Source organism: Leptinotarsa decemlineata, unplaced genomic scaffold, assembly GCF_025532065.1.
Source record: "Leptinotarsa decemlineata unplaced genomic scaffold, Ldec_3_MD MMD2_tig00026282_RagTag_RagTag, whole genome shotgun sequence".
Classification (NCBI taxonomy): Eukaryota; Metazoa; Arthropoda; class Insecta; order Coleoptera; family Chrysomelidae; genus Leptinotarsa; species Leptinotarsa decemlineata.
This window is the reverse complement of record NW_027412668.1, coordinates 7,201,504-7,226,891: the sequence shown is the minus strand read 5'-3', so window position 1 is coordinate 7,226,891 and position 25,388 is coordinate 7,201,504. Positions and strand designations below refer to the sequence as shown.

The window sequence follows — 25,388 nt, the reverse complement described above, 5'->3', positions numbered from 1 at the left end:
CTTAAGATTAGAAATGTTTAAAAATCCAACTCGTGATGTCCTTGAATATTTTCGTTGAAATATTGCAATGAAATGCTCAACTGCTGCCCAGATGTTTTATGGTCTGTTCCTTTTTTTAAGAAATCTGCACTTTTTGTCTAATTCTCAGGATTTGTTGCCTGGTCCCATGAGATAATATTTATTTTGGTATGACGCTTCTTGTACGGTGTATGAACTGAATGATGTAACCTCAAAAGAAAGCTCAATTCAGAATATAATCAAGCTAATATTGAAAACGCCGATTCGTTGTTTTTCCGATAAGTTATACCAAACTTTCTACTCGGTAATGAATAAATTTCAATTCTATGTGGTGGTTCTCTATTCACTAACATGTTGGTCATTCTCTTGTTTTTCCTATCTGTATGCATATCGTGGGGTGAATACTACAACTAGGTATATAAGTTCAAATCAGCTGTTTCGGAGAAAACTCAAAATAATGTTTTTTCACGATTTCGGTAAAATTTAAAGGCTTGATTAAATGTCATTTTACTGCCACTTACCCAGTTTTAGCACTAAAAATATGTTTCATGTTGATTTAGATACCAAATTTTCAAATATGATTATTTTATAAAAGAATGATGTTTTGGTTTGTTTTATATTCAATTTAGGAAATCTGGCTTGTAGATAAATTGTTTATTTGCGATCTATTATTGTATTGACAATAATACACTTCGAAAATTGTCTCATTTTACAAAAAAAAACAAATTTGATAAAAACAACAAACAAATCAATATGTTAAATGACTAGACATGTGAACTTGCCTAGTTTTCTCTCTGACGATTCCCGTATCTAGTTTTGAAAATTCTAAGTAGTGTGCAGTAGTGGTGCAGCGAACCTGATGAAATTTTTCTTTGCAGTTATCCATATTTTGCCAAATTTGTAGTTACCTAGTTGTAGTAATCATTCCACGATATCCTGTCCATTTATTTTTTCGGCTATGATTGCTGATATTTTTGGAGATTTGTATAAGACTTTAATAATTCTCCAAACCTTTTCTGTATTTACTCTTCTATTTTTTTTTCGGATTTCTGTATAGCATATAAAAACGTCTCGTTACAGCGTAACATATGACAATTTATTAAGCCTTGTCGGGCTCAAATTTAAGTGAGGATGGCTTCCTATAAATCAAATTCAATCTGCCTTCCAACTTGTTTTATCTTTTGTCTACCAAGATAATTTTTGTGGACGTTCTGTTGACACAGTACAACGAATTCAAACAAAAGAGATTTAGAATGCGGAATAATCTTTTGAAATGGACTTGTTTGGGTGTCGGAGTTTATTTATAGTACTCAGTAGGTAATATTTGGTTTCGGGTCGTTACTATTCGTAACTTTCACCAATGACTTAGCTATACATCTTGATAGTTTTGCCACAGAATATGTGGTTTTGTCATAATCATGTTCTGACGACACCATAATCGTAAAAAAACTTTTGTCACACATTTCTGTAAAACAAATTTGTAAAAATAACAAGAGATAATTATTCATTCTCATATGGCTAGTGTGTAATCTGATTCAATAAAGAGTATAAAAAAAGAACAACAGTATATGAAAAATCCTGTATTTATCTTAACAAATTTCATTTTCAGTCAAAACTAACCGAAAAATGTACTAAGTATTACAAAACTGATTGACAGACATTAATATGAAAAAAATATAAAAAAGTTATTCAAATACGCCTGAAGAAGTCTTTGTATGGCGAAACATGTGATGAATTTTAGTCAATCTCACAGAAAAGTGTTTTTTGAAAGCGTTATGCGTTATTTAAAAGTCTGCAATATTACAAATTACACAACCACGGTAAATTTTTTTGAAAAGTAAAATAATTTTCAAAATGTTTGGTGAAAAGTTATTTTTATTTTTTGTTAACACCGAAAATTACTCAAAATTATACTGTATTGTAACAAAAACTTAATATTCAATAATATCAAATCACGAAACATCAAAATGAAATAGGTATTTTGGCTACACTAAATGAAAAAATATACAACATAATTCTAAAATTCATAATTAAATCTAAAATATCAATATGAAAAGTAGTAACTTGATTGATTAGAAAATTCTGTGGAATTGTTTTGGAGATCGTTTTGGAGAATTATTTTGGACAAGAAAATCTCCAGAAAATCAATGAGTTTGTACCGAAATACCTGTTTTATTTTGATGTTTTGTGATTTGATATTATTGAATTGAGTTCTTGTTACAATACAGTATAATTTTGAGTAATTTTCGGTGTTAACAAAAAATAAAAATAACTTTGCACCAATAACTTTGAAAATTATTTTACTCCTCAAAAAAATTGACCGTGGTTAACATCATAGTTGTATGATTCGTAAAATAAGCCGTCGTATACAGGATATTGTGTATTTATCGTTTTAGCAAATTTTTTTCGTAGTCCCAATTTAAAAAAAATTGTTAAAAAAATAAAACTTCGCTTCGATGGCCATGACTTCAAATCTAGATATATTTTTTGATGCTGAACAACTTTTCTGAATTTCCCGAGATTTTTTCAAAATAGGAGTACTTTACTCCTGTCTCAAAATCAAATATTTGAAGGCTACTCGTATATTACGTGTTTTTCTGTATTTTATTGGTGCATGTTTAGTTTTAGGGGATGCACAAACTTTTATCAGGAGTAACATTTTGTCAAAAAACCCTTAATAAATAAGTTTCCCATATGGTGCATACTTTGGGGATGACACTGTATAAAGAAGTTATTCCAAAATTTTTACTTTATGCATTTCATTGGGCAATGTTTAAGGTATTTGGTTGTATTGAAAGTTTTGCCCGTTTTTATGAGTCAGCATTGAAATTGTGTGCTCGGGATTCGATAAAGCCGATGAAGGCGGTTTTTGCCTCGTCCTGATTGGCGAAGGTTCTACGGGTAAGAAAAGATGGTAGTGGGTTGGCGAGAGGTTCAGACATTGTTTCAAGTGTTAGTATACTTTTGGCTTCAACAGTTTTTGTACACCAATGTTATATTCAAAATTTCAACACCAGAAGTTTTTTTTTTGTTATCTTGGGAGCTGTCCCAGTCTCCAGAAAACACTGCAGCCTCTTGGGCTTATTGCGTTCATTCTCCCATCTTCTCATGACACCCATTCCATCAGTCTCGTTCCCTGTACTAGTTTGTACAGGTTCCGTGTTGGATGTTCGTCATATTCTTCTGGACGTAATTTCGTACGTCCATATATTGCCTGCCGCCTCTGATTCAGTGCTTCCCATTCACTTAAGGTTGTGTAGAGCTTTTTCTATCCCTTCGTTGCATAATCTGCAGCTGAGGTCTCCGTTGTACAGCCCCATTTTATTTAGGTGTCCTCTAAGCGGACAATGACCGGTTAGTAACCCTGTAATTATTCTGAGCCGATCCCTACTATATTGAAGTAGTTCTTCGGTTCTTTTCTCGGACGGTTCCCTAATGAAGGTTCTACTGTGTTTGTTGCCAGGTACTTTTGCCTAGTACTCTGTGTGCTTCTTATTGGTCCAAGTCCTAATCTGGTTTCGTACCAATGATTTTGGTACCCCCAGAGCTGGTTCAGGACCTATATATGAAGTTGATGATCCGGGTCTAGCGCATTCATCAGCTTTATCATTACCTGTGATTCCTGAATACCCCGGCACCCAGTATAACAACAGAAATTAATATATGACTTTTCTGGATGGAGTTAATCTGATTTTTTTTGTTACAGTGATGTATCTCCTGCACCCCCCGTGAGTCAGGGCTCGCCGGTGCGGTGTACCTCAACAAGAAACAACATGGAGAGCCCCAAGAAGTCACCCCAAAACAGCCCTGTGGTGGACAAATCCACCGTAAAGGTAACATTTGTTCTTTGATATTTTGATAACATATTTTTTTAAACAAAGTAATGAAACTGCTCATAGCGAGCAGTTACGTTACTTTGTTTTTGTTTGTAATTGTTTAAATAATTCTTATGGTGATTCAGTTCTGGGGGTAATAAGTGACTCTCCCCACCTGTTCTGTCATTCAGAGTTGAAGATAGAAATCAACTTGAGGAGACTTCATTTTTTATAAGTTTAACAAACACCTTTCCAACTTCAAAAACAATACGACATTGCACTGAAGAACATCACACCGCGTTTTTCACAAGTTACTAATAGATAGCGATATTTATTGGTGATAGAATCATGAATACATCAATATCACATTTATTTTTTCTGACATCACTTCAAGAGCATCAACCTTCAAGTAAATAATAATTTTCCCTGTGCATAAAACAAAAGAAATATTTTTGTACGCACACACTTGAACAAAATACTGTGTCGCGACGTGCGTTTCGCTAACCAAGTTAGCATCATCAGGAGATGACTAGAACTATCTTTCACTAGTTCGGACTTCCATTGTCTACTATGTAAAATGATTTGAAATCCCTGAAACAAGTAAAAATCATTATATATATATATATATATATATATATATATATATATATATATATATATATATATATATATATAAATCATTTTATATAGTAGACAATGGAAGTCCGAACTAGTGAAATTCATCACGAAACATTGTCAATCACCTTCAAATAGAACTATCTTCTTAGGGCTACCCTTAATGTGTTTATATGGATCTGAACCTACCATCACTTCACCAAAATGGCTAATTGTTATATTGTTATTGTTTTTAATCACTAGCCTAATTTTTTACCAGTTTTCTACCTGTAATTATTAAGAACGAGCATAAAGAGCGGGCTGTTCGAAATGAGACCTTGGCGCCGTTCTAAGATCTTTTACCACATTTTTCGATTTCGAAACTACCGAAGACATCTAAAAACATGTTTTCGTGTATCGGTCTCAAGCATTCCTCTCCTATTCTGTTACCGTTCTCTAAAGCATGTTGAAACCGAATATGTGAAACATGTTCCTTGTAACGAGGTGGTATAGTCCGCTCAGTTGGACCAACATACTTTTTATCACAATCCTCGCAGCGACTATTACAAAATAATGGATATTAGCAGAGAATGAAAAGATAAAAGCAATTTAACTTTAAAAAAAGTAGTGAAATTTAATCGTCCGAGTCGTATCTTTCAAATTCTTCTTCATGTTCTTCTTCTTGGTCTTCTTCTTCTTGTTCGTCTTGTTCTTCTTTTACTTGTTCTTGTTCTTCTTGTCCTTCTCCATTTTCATCCTGAGTACATGTAAACTACGATGTATCGCATGTCGCCTTGTTGGAATCATACAGATCCTCCGCTGTTGGTGATTCAATATTAGAGCACGACCGGCCTTGACAATGTGTATATGTCAGAGAACAAAACAGTCCGGCTTTTTTGCAACCACATTTAGCACTGCACCCCTTTTTGCAGTTGCAAAAAATTGTGTTCAGCAGTTTTTCCGACACAGGTGGAAGTAAAGTTTGGACTTGGTTCTAATGAATTGTTGACCAACTTCCAACCCCAGTCTGTAGGGTCTAGATCAGGGGTCTCCAAACTACGGCCCGCGGGCCAAATCTGGCCCGCCAGTGTCATCAATCCGGCCCGCGACAGCCAATGATTTACTGTCATCAATCTGGCCCGCGACAGCCAATGATTTACTGTCATCAATCTGGCCCGCGACAGCCAATGATTACCTAATTGTTGTTACTATTGCTGTGATAAGTTGAAGAAGAAAACACAGAATGAGTCCGCGTTTCAAAGCTTCAAATTTTTCCTTCAGCAAACTTCCTGTATACTTAGAGTAACTTTGAAGATGTTTCGATTCATAGTGTCGTTTAATGTTAATAGTATTTGAGAACAGCTATGGTTTCATTACAAATTAAACATAGCGCCTTATTACTGGACTCAATCACAAAATACTGAAAGTTCCATTTTTCTTGGAACGTTCTGCATTCACTGTCGATTTTTCGCTTCTTTTTCATACTAACAAATCACACATAAAAACAATAAGTCAAATCAAAATACTTTTATTGACGGGTGTTACTTTATTTCACAATAGACAGTTTCGCTTCCTTCGCCTTTCCTACGCAGACTAACTCGCAGTTGCGCCGCTAGCCTTTTTATATGCAATTATTACTGCCATCTCGAGGTGATCGGAATACACTAGCTAGAACCAGAACTTTCTCGAACCGACGCGGTAATTCCAAATATTTAATTACGCCTAATGCCACCTGGCGGGTAGCTGAAAAAAATAGTACATAATACCACTACTCGCCAGTAGATGTCGTTAAGTGTCACAATACACAATAATAATTGAAATGCAAAAAAAGCGTAAGTTTGCTTAGGTCACGGTACTTTGCGACTATCCTAGTCTAGAAATATAGTTAAGGGCAGTGCATATCTATACTTATCTAAGCAGGTAGTTTTTTTAGGAGCTCCCAACCTAGAAAGATGAAAGGTATTCTCTGAGTGCAATTTTTCAAAAAGTAAAAATTGTGTATAGGTACAATAGCGTGATGTTCTCATAAAATCAGTTAATAATACGTTTAAAAAAAAGAACTATAATAACATAAAAATATTTTGTATTTATAAATAGTATGTGAAATCTAGGCACCAAAATTAACGTACATTTTGTCAATTTTTCAACAACCAATTTGTTCGAATAAAGACAGCATTGTAAATCGTTCGTCAATTGTTCTAACACCATAAATTCAAAGTTCATTAAACGCTCGTAAAAATAATATCCGCTCATGATGAAGGCATAAAAATAAGATATGCAACTCTATTGTTTATTATTATAACACGCTGCGTTATCTTTGTTCCTACAGTGGAACAATTCTTATCTAACAGGCTTCAAGTTACCCATTGTTAATTGTTTTTTATTAGGATATAGTAGTCATTATTTTCGTAGTGACGTCATTACGCAACCTGCATAAAGTAATTTGATTTGATTGAGGAATGCAGTTCGTTATGTACGAGGATCGTTTGAAAATATACTTACTTTTTTTGGTTATACAGTGTGTAAAAGCCAGATGGAATAAATTCATTACTGTACATATTTAAAAAAAAAACCGAAACACGTCAAATGGTTTCCTACAATCCCTGCCCAAACATTAACCTTTGGAGGGTACTGCATGTGTTCTTTCTCATCCAGTGAGGGTTTTCCGTTGACCAAAGTGCACTCATCACAAAACATAACGTCTTCTAATTGGATGTTATTGTTATCCAAAATGTCCATCATTTGCTAACAAAAATAAGTTCTTCTATCAAAATCGTCTTCCATGAGCTCCGGAGTAGGTATCATTTTATAGGGATGCATTTTATTTTCTTTTAATATGTTTACTATCTATGTACGGGTAAGATTGAATGTAGTAGATGCCTGTCTACTCAATGTATGTGGGTTTTCCTCAAACTCAAGCATGACATCTAATTTGAGTTTATCACTCATTGTATTGGCAGCTGCTTTGTTATTTGCCCCACATGGCCAATCTCGCGAAACTGCTTCTCTATTTTGCCTACTGTTCCTTGAGATATGGGCGGTAAATTAGTAAATTTCTCATGAAATAGGCGAGCTACTTCCTGTTGTGTTCGGGTTTTATCTCCATAACCAATCATTTGTAAAACTGTTATTTTATGCATTTCCTTTAATCTAACCATTTGTCAGACTTGAAGTTAACGAACTTTAAACTTAAATTAAAATACTGACAACTAATTCGCAACTAGGGTCCTCAAATCCTTGTCTTGGATTTGAGGACCACTTGAGGTCGACCACTTCGGGGCTCTTTATGGCGGCTGGTTACCCGCTACTGTGGGAAGCTAATACATGGGCGAAGGAGTGACATCGCTCGACAGTGCTTGGTCTAGGTGTTGGCGAGCCTGTTGAGCTTCACGTTAAACGCGCCCTGTTTCAATTGTTGTAAGTTGTTAGTAGTTGGAAATATTCTCGTGTGGTATGGCTATTTTCAACCCAAAATCTTTTTCAGCGAATTGAAATAGACGACACCGGTAGGTGTTGGATCTCTGGTTCTACCTCATCGGTGGTGAACGTAGCTACATTTGTATTGCTAAAAACCATTTTTCAAACTGAATTCTTTCTTCATTTCAATTAAAAGTATCGTTATGTTTTTAATTTCTGTTGCTTTCTCATTTAAGGTTGAATATTTTGCCTATGTCAAGCAATTTCTGGATTCTGCTTATTGATGAAATCCAAAGTTTTTATCTAAGACTGTAATAATATATACACTTATATGATTTTGAAGAAAGAAAGAGGTTATTAACCGCAATAATGTTTAGTTACTTCAACTTAACAACACACAGGTCATAATTATCTCAATTGTTGAAAATTTTATTGAAACTACTTTTTCCTGGTAACTTTGACTGTGACTTTTTTTCGAAATGAAATTATTTTGAAACTACCTTACTGTTAGGCAACAGATGTCACTAAACTAGGTGTGCTATCATCTTTGGTTCCGTTTTATTGACATTATTATGTGTTCCCCTTCTAAAGAAGAATCTTATTTCTTTTTTTTTTAAAGAAAAATGATTCTTTTGTCTTTCAAATTACTTTTATTGCGAAAGCTCCTCTCTTTTTGCATCCATCTTTTGTTGAAGAGGTCGCAACAAGCAACTTATTTTAAGTTACATCCAAACTAAGATAAAAAGCTAATGTACTGTGAATAATTTCCTCTCAATTATTCATCGTGATAATACTACACCCTGGATTCCAGTGCTATGAAGAAGTGGATATAAGAATATGTAAACCTCAGCTTCCTTGCAGAATTATTAATTGTTTATGATCGGTGTTCACTGGAGGATAGATTATGTTCCTGGAGACTAGGTGTCATTGAAATCTTTTTGCAGTACTATTTTGTGGGTATTACAAAGGCGACTAAAAAAATTTTCTCTAGTTTTAGGCAACCTGTTTTTTAATGCAAAGTATATTGTTACGTTTTTCTCCGTGGATTGACCAATAATTGATTACACTTAATAATCAAACTCAACTTTATTTCACTTTAAAAACAACAAACCCTTCAACTAAAACTTCAACTATTATTTGAATGTCTATCGCCATATTAGATCACTTCGCGTACCGCACTGTAACGTCCACTTGGATGTGTAATTGTCTGTCTCGATACGCTCGCAGCCAGCGTTTAAATATCGCAATCGAACATCGTAGAATTACGCCGAAGTTTCATCGACATCGGTAGCACGACTCTCGTTGCTTCTCGAGCGGCAGGGAATAATGGGCATTCCCGCGCTCTTAGCTACGTCTTGTTTGGTTTATGGTTACCAGTGGCGGTCGGCGACTTTCTTCCGGGCATGATCTACAACAATATCCAGTCATTTTACATAAAGCGTGTTTTTATAGAAGTATAGAACTTTAAGTTGCAATAAAACAACGATGGATTATTCGATTGACATGAATTTTATTTATCCGAAAGATAATCTTGTGGCATTACATTTTAAATATGATTTCTGGCATATGACCGCCACGGCTGGCGCGGATGTAGTCCAATCTGGACGTCCAATTTTCGATGACTTTTTCCAACATTTGTGGCCGTATATTGGCAATAACACGGCGAATGTTGTCTTCCAAATGGTCAAGGGTTTGTGGCTTATCCGCATAGACCAATGACTTTACATAGCCCCACAGAAAGTAGTATAGCGGTGTTAAATCACAAGATCTTGGAGGCCAATTCACAGGTCCAAAACGTGAAATTAGGCGGTCACCAAACATGTCTTTCAATAAATCTAATGTGGCAAGAGCTGTGTGGCATGTTGCACCGTCTTGTTGAAACCACATCTCCTGGACATCATGGTTATTCAATTCAGGAATGAAAAAGTTAGTAATCATGGCTCTATACCAATCACCATTGACTGTAACGTTCTGGCCACCATCGTTTTTGAAAAAGTACGGACCAATGATTCCACCAGCCCATGAAGCGCACCAAACAGTCAGTTTTTGTGGATGTAACGGTGTTTTGACATACACTTGAGGATTACCTTTACTCCAAATGCGACAGTTTTGTTTGTTGACGTGGCCATTTAACCAGAAGTGCGCTTCATCGCTAAACAAAATTTGCTTATGGAAATTGGGAACAACGGTAATCTCGTTTTGGGCCCATTCGACGAATCTACGCCTTATTTGATGATCGTTTGGCTTCAATTCTTGCACGAGTTGGATTTTGTAAGCACGCAAACCAAGATCCTTCCGCAAAATCTTCCATAAAGTGGATGGACACAGATCCAATTCCTGTGCTCGATGGCGGATGGACTCCTCCGGGTCTTCCTCAATGCTACGCTGTACAGCAGCAAGAGCTTCTTCTGTACGCACCGTACGGCGTCTCTGGGGATGCGAGTTATCAATAAGAGTAAACGTGGTGCGAAAACGTTCCATGGTTAATCGAATTAACTGCTCTGATGGACGATTTTGTCGACGATAAAATGGACGTAGTGCGCGATACGTTTTCCGCACAGAACCATTATTTTCGAAATAAAATTGAACTATTTGCAAGCGTTGTTCAGGCGTGAGTCTATTCATGATGAATTGCCAAACCAAACTAAGAATAAATCACTTGACAGCTGTTAAATCGGTTGCCATCTTGAAAAGTAATGCCAACTTAAAGTTCTATACCTCTATAAAAAACACCCATTATATATTTTTGTATTCAAGAAACACTCTTTTTGCGAGATTTTCATCAAACAGTTTTGCTAAAACGCAACACGTGTTTCGCTCTACAATAGCTTCTTCAGGCGTGTCTATACGTGTCTATGTTTGAAAATATTGTTACGTTTATGATTGGCTTCTAAGTAAATAAATAATTGTAGCAGTATAGAACAAAATGATCATCTCTTTATGGTACTGACTTGGTTGAGGAAACGCACGTCGAAAGAGTGTTTTTGTTCTGGTGTAGTAAAATGTATACTTCCAGTGGCGTACGCAACGACCTTGCCAATATCTTTTATCAATTGAAAAAAATTAACTAAAAATATATGATCTTCATAAACAAAAGCTCACTTCTAGAACAAAAATTGTAATTTTCAAAGATTCTAATAAATTACTTTTCAGGTGCACTTGCCAAATGGCGGTTTCAACGTTGTCAGATTCGGGGACACCGTAGAAATAAAGGCCATCATTCAGACTGTAACGGAACGATTATCTACAGGAGAGAGATACTACAATATACTTTATGCTATGAGATTGTCAAGGCCGCCCTCGACTGAGGTAACCATTGCAAGAAATCCTCCCCCCACCCACCACGTCTTCAAATCTCTTCTTTCTATTTTGCAGATGCATTGGCTTCATCAAGACACCACGATGAAACAAGTGAACGAAAAGTATCTAAAGAAACATCCGAACTCTGAATGGCGATACGATCTTAGGATAAGATATTTACCTACTAGTCTGAAAGAGCTTTACGATAAGGATAGGGTCACTTTCCACTATTATTATGATCAGGTGAGAAATTTGCACTTTTAGTTTTTTATGGAATTTTTTTCAAATAGCAAGTGAAGGTTCGGTCATGCCTTGAGATTAGAAAAATATCTTGTGAATATCATGGAGTCCTCCTAAGCTCCATATTGGGTCCATGGATTTACTAATGGTACCTAAAGCTTGATTATTTAATTTTTGATAAACCATACATAGCCACATTCCCTTGCAAAGGAGGGTGCTGCAAGCAGTTTCATCGGACCAGAACCTGTCAGAACTGAAAACAGCAGAGCACATACTTTGTGCCTGCCCCGCTGGGGACCGAATCAGGTTTTTAGAGTTCGACAGAACCGTACTCTGACCATCTGACCTGAAAGACCACTCACCGTACAAACTTATCGGCTTCGTTAAGAAGCTGGGTTTACTTGGTCAAGTGTGAATATGTGTGAGCCACAATAAACCCTTGCGAGTTGCGGTGGAGGGACGAATAAACCCACTCACTTTGGACCTAACATAACCTAACCATTAAAATTATTCTTTGGCAAATGAGTTCATATCTTTGAGAGGTAAGAATTCATTGTCACTATTACTAGATTACTAGATCTAAAATTTTCTTTTCATGAGAAGTTATGGGTGTAGAGGGAATATCAAGTTCTCACGCTTATAAAATATAATCTCCAGCAGAATGAGATGTGCAGATATTTGAGAAATTTACCCACATACATGTTGAACAAAATTTTTAAAGACTATAAGTTGGAATTGATGAATGAGAATATTAATTTATATAAAAACAATAAATTGCAGTTTCGTCCTATAAGGACGACTGCAGTAACGTTAGTTACAAATAAAAGTGGTAAAAAACAGATAATTTGTAAAAAAAATCATTGAATGGTTAGGTCAGAAATAAGAAAAGTTGGGTAAAAACCTTGTTTTTATATTGAAGGAAAGAGAATTGAAACTTCTCTGTTTTACCCCCACTTTTATTTGTAACTAATGTTACTGCAGTTTCGTCCTTTAAGGACGACTGCAGTTTCGTCCTTTAAGGACGACTGCAGTTTCGTCCTGTAAGAACGACTGCAGTTTCGTTCTATAAGGACGACTGGACGACTGCAGTTTCTTCCTATAAGGACGAATGCAGTAACGTTAGTTACAAATGAAAGTGGTCAAAAACATAGAAAGTTTCAATTCTCTTTTCTTCAATATAAAAACAAGGTTTTTACCCAACGTTTCTTATTTCAGATCTTAAAAGACGAAACTGCAGTAACATTAGTTACAAATGAAAGTGGTCAAAAACATAGAAAGTTTCAATTCTCTTTTCTTCAATATAAAAACAAGGTTTTTACCCAACGTTTCTTATTTCAGATCTTAAAAGACGAAACTGCAGTAACATTAGTTACAAATGAAAGTGGTCAAAAACATAGAAAGTTTCAATTCTCTTTTCTTCAATATAAGAACAAGGTTTTTACCCAACGTTTCTTATTTCAGATCTCAAAAGACGAAACTGCAGTAATATTAGTTACAAATGAAAGTGGTCAAAAACATAGAAAGTTTCAATTCTCTTTTCTTCAAAATAAAACAAGGTTTTTACCCAACGTTTCTTATTTCAGATCTTAAAAGACGAAACTGCAGTAACATTAATTACAAATGAAAGTGGTCAAAAACATAGAAAGTTTCAATTCTCTTTTCTTCAATATAAAAACAAGGTTTTTACCCAACGTTTCTTATTTCAGATCTTAAAAGACGAAACTGCAGTAACATTAATTACAAATGAAAGTGGTCAAAAACATAGAAAGTTTCAATTCTCTTTTCTTCAAAATAAAACAAGGTTTTTACCCAACGTTTCTTATTTCAGATCTTAAAAGACGAAACTGCAGTAACATTAATTACAAATGAAAGTGGTCAAAAACATAGAAAGTTTCAATTCTCTTTTCTTCAATATAAAAACAAGGTTTTTACCCAACGTTTTTTATTTCAGATCTTAAAAGACGAAACTGCAGTAACATTAGTTACAAATGAAAGTGGTCAAAAACATAGAAAGTTTCAATTCTCTTTTCTTCAATATAAAAACAAGGTTTTTACCCAACGTTTCTTATTTCAGATCTTAAAAGACGAAACTGCAGTAACATTAGTTACAAATGAAAGTGGTCAAAAACATAGAAAGTTTCAATTTTCTTTTCTTCAATATAAAAACAAGGTTTTTACCCAACGTTTCTTATTTCAGATCTTAAAAGACGAAACTGCAGTAACATTAGTTACAAATGAAAGTGGTCAAAAACATAGAAAGTTTCAATTTTCTTTTCTTCAATATAAAAACAAGGTTTTTACCCAACGTTTCTTATTTCAGATCTTAAAAGACGAAACTGCAGTAACATTAGTTACAAATGAAAGTGGTCAAAAACATAGAAAGTTTCAATTCTCTTTTCTTCAATATAAAAACAAGGTTTTTACCCAACGTTTCTTATTTCAGATCTTAAAAGACGAAACTGCAGTAACATTAGTTACAAATGAAAGTGGTCAAAAACATAGAAAGTTTCAATTCTCTTTTCTTCAATATAAAAACAAGGTTTTTACCCAACGTTTCTTATTTCAGATCTTAAAAGACGAAACTGCAGTAACATTAGTTACAAATGAAAGTGGTCAAAAACATAGAAAGTTTCAATTCTCTTTTCTTCAATATAAGAACAAGGTTTTTACCCAACGTTTCTTATTTCAGATCTCAAAAGACGAAACTGCAGTAATATTAGTTACAAATGAAAGTGGTCAAAAACATAGAAAGTTTCAATTCTCTTTTCTTCAAAATAAAACAAGGTTTTTACCCAACGTTTCTTATTTCAGATCTTAAAAGACGAAACTGCAGTAACATTAATTACAAATGAAAGTGGTCAAAAACATAGAAAGTTTCAATTCTCTTTTCTTCAATATAAAAACAAGGTTTTTACCCAACGTTTCTTATTTCAGATCTCAAAAGACGAAACTGCAGTAACATTAGTTACAAATGAAAGTGGTCAAAAACATAGAAAGTTTCAATTCTCTTTTCTTCAAAATAAAACAAGGTTTTTACCCAACGTTTCTTATTTCAGATCTTAAAAGACGAAACTGCAGTAACATTAATTACAAATGAAAGTGGTCAAAAACATAGAAAGTTTCAATTCTCTTTTCTTCAATATAAAAACAAGGTTTTTACCCAACGTTTTTTATTTCAGATCTTAAAAGACGAAACTGCAGTAACATTAGTTACAAATGAAAGTGGTCAAAAACATAGAAAGTTTCAATTCTCTTTTCTTCAATATAAAAACAAGGTTTTTACCCAACGTTTCTTATTTCAGATCTTAAAAGACGAAACTGCAGTAACATTAGTTACAAATGAAAGTGGTCAAAAACATAGAAAGTTTCAATTTTCTTTTCTTCAATATAAAAACAAGGTTTTTACCCAACGTTTCTTATTTCAGATCTTAAAAGACGAAACTGCAGTAACATTAGTTACAAATGAAAGTGGTCAAAAACATAGAAAGTTTCAATTCTATTTTCTTCAATATAAAAACAAGGTTTTTACCCAACGTTTCTTATTTCAGATCTTAAAAGACGAAACTGCAGTAACATTAGTTACAAATGAAAGTGGTCAAAAACATAGAAAGTTTCAATTCTCTTTTCTTCAATATAAAAACAAGGTTTTTACCTAACGTTTCTTATTTCAGATCTTAAGAGACGAAACTGCAGTAACATTAGTTACAAATGAAAGGGGTCAAAAACATAGAAAGTTTCAATTCTCTTTTCTTCAATATAAAAACAAGGTTTTTACCCAACGTTTCTTATTTCTGACCTAACCATTCAATGATAACTTCTTTTTCAAATCATCAATGTTTTTTCTTGTTCATTTTAAGTAAATATAGATTGTATCATGATTTGAAATTAATTTCTCTGATGAATACGAGACCTAGATACATGCATACACGCTTCCATATCTTGACACATTGTTCATTGAATACAAAAATGATTTTATGAAAATTCAAATGAATGAGATATTTAGGTGTAACAATTAGCGAATACCTCAGATGAGATGAATATATCTAAAACACTATATGTGAAAATATCATAATTTAACAGTAGGTGATATTAGAACAATTAATTCAGTCATGTATTGTCAAATACTATGTTAATAGCCACTAAGACAGTCATTTATGTCATAGCCCAGACTCCCAGATCTTGCATAAATGTATGTCGGGTATAATGCTTGGTATTAGCCGGGAAGTAGTTGTTTTCTGGCAAGCATTCACCGTATTCAGAGCAGCAGTTCATTAAATGAGTATGATCAACACTGACCAACTTCGAAACCTCTGAGAACTCTAATATCCATTTTATGATTAAAAGTGGGGTATTTTATTTTGTTTCTTTTTTAATAATATGTAGATGTGAAAATATTCGGTTGATATTCTTCACCAATAGTTGTAATGTAATAAGCAGTTGGGTTGGTTTACTGTACTGTTCTCCTTTTTAGGTTAGAAATGATTACCATAGTGAGTTATACAAGAAAATCGACCAGGACGTAGCCATCCAACTTTGCTGTCTGGAAATACGGAAGTATCTCAAAGACATGCCCCAAAACGTCCTCGACAAGAAATCGAATTTCGAATATCTGGAACGAGAGATAGGTATGCACAAATTCATTCCGAACAGCTTCATAGACAAAACGAAGTCGAAGTCTTTGAGGAAAAGCATACTGGCTCAGTTCAAAAAATTCGCTCACTTCTCGGATGTCGAAAGCATGTTCAAGTACTTGGAAATTCTGAATTACCACACGAGCTTTGACCAGGAAAGGTTCAGCGTCGATTTCGGTAGCAGTTTCACCATACCCGTCGAACTAGTCATCGGACCTGATATAGGTAAATAATATAAATAATAACAGAAAATATGAATAGCTTTCAATTTCAACCACAAAATCTCTGAAGAAAATAACATGAATAACCTTCAATTAACTTCACATAAATACAGCTTATACAGTGTGTCCGCAAAATTTGGAATGAATTCGATATTTCCAAAACCAAAGGTCGTTTTACAAAAACCTAAAACACGTCGATTTTTAATTTTAATATTCTACATTTTACAACAAAATTTCATTATACAGGGTGATCCATATTAATGTGATGACGTCATCGGTAATTTTTTTTAATGCAACACTCTGTATTTGGTGTCAGTTTTAGATAATCCGTAACGAGCTGATTCCGAAAAGGTATAATACTTGGTGTCTAATGGACAGAATTTGAAAGATGTGCGCTTAGAAAATAAATTTTATTGATATCTAATAAAAGTAGAAATTAATTAATTTTTTTTCTAATGTTCAATTTAACAATGGGAAAGTAATCCAGTAATAAATACATGACTTTATTTCAAATATTCGAACTGTAGTCCTTGCTGAAATTGACAGTAACCGTGCTAACAAGTATTTCTTATTGATTTCAAAAAAGTAGGCGGCTAGTTTTTTTTGTTATTGTTAAATGTCATTATTTCGATTGACGTTCAGTAGGACAGTAGTTGTTGTATTAATTCGTGAATTTTCTGTAGTATTGCTTCGAATTAATTTGAAGTAGTAATGAATTTCATTGTAAAGCAAAGAATTGAAATACTTATGACGATTGGCTATGGAGGCAGATCGCGAACTCAGATGGATGTGTCTAACTTATTTAATGAAAAATATCCAGAAAGACGCATAACGCAGTCAGTAGTTAGTAAGATTGAAAAGAAATTTCGAGAAACTGGTACAGTTGAAAATGCACACAAATCAGGTCGTCCTTCTGTGAATGATACATACAAAACTAGATGTTCTACTTGCTCTTGAAGAAGATGTGCACACTTCTGATCGTAAGGTTAGTCGTGATTTCAATATCAGTAAAACAACTGTACACAAAGTATTAAAATTAGAAAAATGGCATCCCTTTGAAATCGAACTTCTACAGGAATTAAACGAGGATGATCCAGATAGAAGAATAGAATTTTGTAAAGCCATAATGGATAACTGTCACCGAGACCGTCCCCTCGTAAAAAATATAATGTTTTCTGATGAAGCCACTTTTACATTAAATGGTGGGGTCAACTGTCAGAATTGTAGGGCCAAAGAAAACCCCCACTGGATGCGTGAGCATCATACACAATACATGCAAAAGGTAAATGTATGGGCTGGCATTGTAAGAAACAGGATCATCGGACCTTACTTTTTCGACGGTACTTTAGACGGGGATATCTTGTACCTACTTTAATTAATTTATTCCCCAGTAGAATTAATCCTAGAAGTTTTGATGAAAGTTTATGGTTTCAACAGGATGGTGCGCCTCCACATTACGCTGCAGATGTTCGAAGGTATCTCGACCAAATGTTTACCAACCGATGAATTGGTAGACGTGGACATATTGAATGGCTAGCAAGGTCGCTAGACTTAAATCCGTTGGATTACTTTTCGTGGGGCTATCTGAAGAATGTGTTTATAAAACGAAACCAGCAAATATTCAAGAATTAAAAGAGAGAATTCGAACAGAAATAAACAATATTTCTCAAGAAACCATAAACATGGTTCAACAAGAATTTATTCAACGTTGACAGTAACCTATCAAATACAGCAAGGACTACAGTTCGAACATTTGAAATGAAGTCATGTATTTATTACTGGATTACTTTCCCATTGTTAAATTAATCATTAGAAAAAATATAAAATAATTAATTAATTTCTACTTTTATTAGATATCAATAAAATTTATTTTCTAAGCGAACATCTTTCAAATTCTGTCCATTAGACCCCAAGTATTATGAATGAATGAATGAATACGCTTATTTAGGAAATCCTAATATACATACAATAATAATAATAATATACAATAATAATAATAAATCAGTAAACAATAATAATATGTCCTTAAACAACAATAATAATAACTAATAACTAGAGTCATACATATGACTGTAACCTAACAATGTTGAGAAATAAAATAGAAAAGGAAACAAAATTCAAAGTCAACTAACTTAGATAAGACTGTACTAACAATTTAAAACATACTGATAAATGATAATAAATGTTAAGGTTCAAGACTACTGATGTTCTGCATCATTGAGTCTTTTCCTACAAAATTGTGTTTGTTTTAATATAGTTGTTTAGTTTAGATTTAAATATATAAATACTTTCGCTTTGTTTTATGTCTCTTGGCAGCTTATTAAAATGGTTTAAACCTTTATAAAACAATATTTTCATTGAGCTGGTTGAATAATGAATTCATTATTCATTATACCTTTTTGGAATCAGCTCGTTACGGATTATCTAAATCTGACACCAAATACAGGGTGTTGCATTTAAAAAATTACCGATGACGTCATCACATTAATATGGATCACCTGTATAATGAAATTTTGTTGTAAAATGTAGAGTATTAAAATTAAAAATCGACGTGTTTCAGGTTTTTGTAAAATGACCTTTGGTTTTGGAAATATCGAATTTATTCCATACTTTGCGGACACACTGTATATCAGAATAATATATAGGCTACAATTTACAAAGGTTTTTTGTAATTTTGGCCATAATATAACGATATGTATTAAGTAATTCAGAAAAATTCTTGATCCCTTGGAGCTCCTTGAGAGGTATCTTGGCGTGCGCTGCCTATACCGTTGGAGTGACATGCAGGTAATGTACCTTAAGATTGTTTATCTTAAATGGTTCTAAATAAAAGTCCGCGATAGCATATATCTACCTCTTATGTGGTAGCCCCTATATGCAAAATACTGAGCCATGATAGATAGATAGATAGATATGTTTATTCATCACTGAAGTTTTACAAGATACAGCATATAAACTTGCCTCCCTAAAACTTATCGGACTAGTCAGACATACAACAAATACAATTAGTATAAAAATAAAAGCATAAGCTACCCTATACCAATTTATATATACTATGAACAGAATGCTAAGAACTCGTCCATTGAATAAAAGGCATTTGAACATAAAAGATCAAACAATTTTGATTTAAATTATTTAAAGCTCTCAATTTCACCCATTAGTGTGACTGTGTGATTATAGCAAATAATTCCCTGATACATATATGAATTCTGTCCCAGTGATAAGCGAGAGAATGGCAAACGTATACAATTAGCGTTGCGTGTACTATAATTGTGGATCATAAAACCCCTCTCATGGCTGAAGTGCCGTTTTTTTACCTCAAGAGTTATTAAATATATATATGCATGAAAGAGTTAGAATTCTCAAATGAACAAAGATTTCTTTACAGCTCTCTCGAGGGTTGGCTCTCACCATACATCTTAAAATTCTTTTCTGTATTATAAACACCTTTTGAATATGAGCAGAATTGCCCCAAACAATAAGACCATAACTCAGTGTGGACTGAACAAGACCATAATAAGCTAGCTTAAGAGTTTCCAGAGATACCGTTCCTTGTAGTTGTCGAATAACAAAGCAAACACTGCTTAGTTTGGATACAATATGATCTGTATGAACATTCCATATGACCTTCTGATCTATGTATACTCCAAGGAATTTACAATATTTTACTTGCTCTATGGACCTATGATCCATTCTTATTAATGGACTATGCTCAAGACTGATATTTTGTTGTTGAAATACCATAAAACATGTTTTATTGATGTTGACTGATAATCCATTATTCTCGCACCATTGTTGGAATTCGCGCGCACATGTATTGCTAGTTGTAACAGTGCCTGCTAGAGATTTTTCAGCCACCAGCTGGTTTGTATCATCTGCATAGATAATCATTTTGTTATGAGATGTACATGAATATATAATATCATTAATGAAAGCAATAAATAGTGAAGGACCTAAAATAGAGCCTTGAGGTACACCAGTTGTTACTTTTAATCGGTTAGATTTCACTTTGTCTACAACCACTATCTGTGACCTATCCTTTAAATATGATTCTATCCAAGTGTTGGCCACTCCTCGAATACCTATCCTATAAAGTTTCTCTATTAATAATCTGTGATCTATAGTATCAAAAGCCCTACTAAGGTCATAATAAACGGCTATTGGATTTTGTTTTTCATTCAAGCAGTAATAAATATGGTTACATAATTCTTTTATAGCAGTTTCTGTAGATTTTTTATGCCTGAAGCCATGCTGACAATTTAGAATAAGATTATTTTGTTCTATAAAATTGCTTAACCGTGTATTGTAACTGCTTTCGAGGATTTTCGCGAATTGAGATTGTATACACACGTTTTTATAACTTCTGACGTCATTTCTACATCCCTTACCCTTAAATATTGGCACAGACTTTCAGGTTTTGAGAACTTCTGGATATTTTCTTTTTTCATAGGATTTATTAATTATGAAAGATAGTGCATTACATATTATATCACTGACAAATTTAAGAGTAACCCCAGAAATATCATCAGTTCCTGCAGAAGGTTTCTTAGTTGTTTTTTTTTATAATGTCTTCGATTTCAGGTGGACTTGTCGGATACAGAAACATTGTGTTATAAGAAAAGGGGGAGAATTTATGGTTGTTCAGATCTGGTTTTGTATTTACCACATTCATGAAAAACTCATTGAAGTAATTACTTATTTTGAATTTATCATTTTCAAGTTTATCTTCTATATTTATTTGCAATGGTGTAACAGATATTGTGTTGTCTTTTGCTTCATTAATTATTTGCCAGCTTTCTTTGGATATATTACTGGTCTCAACAAGTCTTGCATCATTATATGAATACAATTGAATGGGATACTTTTTTTAAAACGCACATTCTAGAGTATCTGTCAAATTCTTATAAAAATTGATACAATTGTCGTTTTAAGTATATAATATAGATAAACTTTGTCTTTTACACTAATTAATTTGGACAAATCGTTTAAAAGTTATCACGATAAGATTAACTTGACGCAACGAAGTGCGTCATTATGCATCGCGTCTACTGTAAGACGACGGGGGACGATGCGCGGAGTAGAGAGGGCGGTCTAAGCAATGAAGCGCCATCGCCGGGAACGCGGGCAGACGTCGTTGACGGTTTACTTAGTTTTACGAAATTTCTTTATAGGTAAAATAATTCAACTCTCGAACCGATCAATTATTTAGTGCAGTGGGCATATTTTTTTGGTTTGTCACATTAAGTTTCGTGACAGACGAAACTATCTTAAACAAATAGTTACAATATTTTTTTATTAACCCAAAACGCACTGTTCGACGTTGGTTCGCGAAATTTCGTGAGCCACCCAAGCACTTCCAAAGGCCAAAATTCACCAAAAATAGACCATGACCAAACGACTACTATCTTTTCAATCACTTTGATAACTTTCTCGACTATAGAACCTATGCCAAAAATGGCCTTCGTCGAATTCATCGAATCCCAAGCACCCAATTTTCATGCTGACAAAGCGTATATAGTCTTAAATGTCTACCTAATACTATATTTTGAATTTTCAGTATGAAACTGCATAATGTTGATGTGTCGGCACCTTTTTAATATATCCTTGTTGTGAAAACAGCTTGAAGAGACAAATATATAATCTTTCTTTTTAGGAATATCGCACACGAACGTCCAAACCTCGACGACCACGAAAATAGCGGATTTCGACAAGATCCAAGCGATCCAGACTTTGGTTAGCGATTGCGAAGATCATACGAAGGCTACGCTACAGTTGAAAGTCGCGGGTACTCAGGAGGTACTCTTCTTTACGTGTCCCAATCTGGAGGTAGCTGAAAGCCTTGCCGATCTGATTGACGGGTATTGCAGGTTGCATTCCACTTCTCAGGCATCTATTTGGAATAAGAAAGGTGAATATGCTCTTTCATTTTGCATATAAGTTTACATAATCTTATAAATATGAAGGAAATATGTTTTCAATAGTTTCTTAAATATTGGAACCTGATTTCTCAGAAACTGGCGCCTGAAGAAGCATTTGTATAGTAAAACATGTGTTGCGTTGCTGTAAAACTGTTTAGTAACAATAAAGTGATTCCTGTATATGAATAATTCACTCCCACATAGGTTTGTCAGGCCAGATGTTTTAAATTTTTTACTAGTAATAGATTAATATAATTTGAAAATAATTCTATTTCAATGACAACATCAGTTGATAATTCAGTTTTTTTGAGTGATCAATAAGAAACTAGAAATTGTTAATAAATGATATATCTAGAGCACTATTAGAAAATTTGTTGAAATTGAGTATATAGAAAACTTTTCTTTTGGACACTAACAAATTGCAATTCACTGCTTTGCTTTCTATAAAGTCATCTTCATCAAGTTTATAATCGACCAAGTAAAATATTGTTTGACCATCACCAGTTGAAAAAATATTATCTGTACCAAGTTTGTGTCAGTTTTCAGAGATACAGTTCCGTTGAACTCAGTTGACTTTTCAAATAGAGGAAATAACAAATATAACATCACCAGTTCATTATATAATATAAACATAGATATGAACACATAAAACATTCTGTGTTACTCAAAAGCTAAAAGGATATATGAATCATGCAATTTGATTTCGTGTAATTACCACAGTGATATAATCTTTTTCTGGTTCTGTTTCAATGTCATTACGTAGCCTAGCCCTACCTGCCCATCCCCAAACCACTCAGTTGTAGAATTTGCAAGGCAAAGGAACAAATAATTTTATAAGATTATGTAAAACTGTTAGAAAATATGTCGGTAGAAGAATGTTAGTTTCACTTCAGTCTTATTTTAGAATAGAATCTTGATGTGCTTCTTTTCTTTCTTTCCAAGCTACTGTATGGAAACAATTTCCATGCCCATGTAAAGGTTAGTAGTGTTTTCCATAGTACTTCTCTCTAGAATAGTTTTTGAAATGGGCGAATGCGGATGTATTACCATAGAAATTGGTCTTTCAGACTCGAATCCTACCAAGCAGCCAAGGTCCAGTAAAGATTGTTACGCAAATCCCACTGGGACTATGTTATCCGAAGACTATGCAGAAATTGTGGAGGAGGGGGATTATTCTGTACCTGCAGGTAAAATGTTATACACTTTTTTCTCTTTCCAAAGCTACAAAGAATAGAATAAACTAAACTTTCATAAAACTACATTATTTTTATGTTTTCCCTGTGAGAACTTAGATGAATGAGGCTCAGTATAATGAAAACACAAATTCATTACACTAGTTCACTAAGCACAAAACTTTAAACTGTGTAATGCAATGTTCGAACACCAAAATAAACTAGACCTCTCTCGATCACTTCTTAGGGACTTATATTTATGTGGACGAAAGAATTCTTGATTTTTTTATGATAAAGAATGAGATAGGCTAAGGAATATCTTCAGTTTTGAAACCAATGGTAGGTTATGTAATTTACAACTTCTATTGACTTGGAAACAACCTTTGAATTGGAAAATCATAATTATCATAATATTCATTTGCCAATAATGTTACATAATGTACATATTGTCATAGATAAGTAAAAGTTTGATATAACACATTACCTATAATATGCAATAATATGCAAACAAAAATGAAAACATCAAATATAATAAAACTAATTGTATAGGCAGCAAACAAGACAACAGAAACAAAAAAAATTCAGAAGAGTTCCATTATGATTTATTACATTTTACCAATTTCGTCCCACCTCACAGCATTAAAAATTCACTGACTTTAGTAGAAAACATAAGGAACCAAACCACGCCACATAATTCAATTTTAGTTTAATTCAATGTAAAGACTATGTTCTCCAACGAGTGTACGCCCCTCATTTTAGACATATTAGAGCAAGCCAAAGTAGACCATATCACTTCCTTTGAAGTTTCAACAGCTTTCGATGTGTGCCTGAATCAGAGCTACATACAGTTCAACAACAAATTCTGTAAACAGGATTCAGGTTTACCAATGGGCTCACCCCTTAATCCACTTTTAGCAGACATATTTATGAACAACTTGGAGACCACTATAGTACCCCAACCTGGGTAAAAAACATATTCATTTTTGGTACAGATATGTAGACGATATTCTTGCCTGTTTCAGAGGTACTACACGACAGCTGAACCAATTTATGACATTCGTGAACAATCTCAATAGCAACATTCAGTTTACACTCGAAACAGAGATAGAGAAACAGATAAATTTCTAAGCCATTACACACAATCAGAAAAAAATTCGAGTTCAATGTTTTCAGAAAACCTAGCTATACAGACATCACCATCCCAAGCGATTCTTTCCATCCAGACAGTCATAAATTAGCAGCCTACAATTCAATGTTGCACAGAGCATTCTCACTGCCTTTGTCTGCAGACAATCTAGCTAGGGAAATTGATACAATTACACAGATAGGTCATAATAATGGTTTCAACGCAGATACTATCCAGAAGTTAGTCAGGAAACAAAGCCGGAAATTCACTTACAGATTAATATATCCTCAGGTCAAACAACCAGAAATCAAGAAATGGGTAACGCTAACATATTTTGGGAAAAGAACAGAAATAATCGCAGGTTTCTTTAGAAAAAACAATGTGGAAGTAGCATTCAGACCACATGCCAGGTTATATCATTTCCTTTTCAATGCCAAAGATGAGGTTGACAAGTTGGAAAAATCTGGAGTTTATAAGCTTAAGTGTCCGGAGTGTAAAAGTATTTATGTGGGACAATGCAGCCGAAATTTACAAAAACGGTATGCTGAAAATGAAAGGTCCTTTAGACTAGGAAAAAATGATTCGACGTTTTCAAACCATTCCTTGGCATGCAACCACAAGTTTCCGAATCTAAATGATACGGAAATTCTGCACTATGCGAAGAAGGGTTGCAAACTCAATTATATAGAATCCTTGGAAATTCACAAGCATAAACATTGTGGGTGCAACCTGTTGAATGATCAAATCAATTTAATTTACTCTCCGGTTTTCAAATTGGTACATCCGCATTGTGAACTGTAAATTCAGGTACTCAATGAAGTACCTGAATGGTATATATTGGCGAATGTAATGAATCATTGTTAGTTTATTGTATAAGTTTGAGAATGTCCATATAGGACGAAACTGCAGTAACGTTAGTTACAAATAAAAGTGGTA

General features: G+C 33.9%; 1 protein-coding gene across 7 annotated transcripts in view; it reads left to right on the top strand.

The window, feature by feature from the left end:
• Fak (protein tyrosine kinase 2 Fak) overlaps positions 1-25,388 on the top strand; it is a 117,919-nt gene that overhangs the window by 73,805 nt on the left and 18,726 nt on the right. For 6 of the 7 annotated variants that reach the window (XM_074179738.1, XM_074179737.1, XM_074179735.1 and 3 more), the window contains 7 exons: positions 3,725-3,851; positions 10,998-11,153; positions 11,220-11,387; positions 15,856-16,240; positions 21,890-22,144; positions 23,097-23,132; positions 23,222-23,341. In XM_074179738.1, coding sequence (XP_074035839.1) covers positions 3,792-3,851; positions 10,998-11,153; positions 11,220-11,387; positions 15,856-16,240; positions 21,890-22,144; positions 23,097-23,132; positions 23,222-23,341 — 1,180 coding nt within the window. In that variant the 5' untranslated portion in view covers positions 3,725-3,791. The remainder of the gene's footprint in view (positions 1-3,724; positions 3,852-10,997; positions 11,154-11,219; positions 11,388-15,855; positions 16,241-21,889; positions 22,145-23,096; positions 23,133-23,221; positions 23,342-25,388) is intronic. The other variant, XM_074179736.1, reaches the window with a different exon arrangement.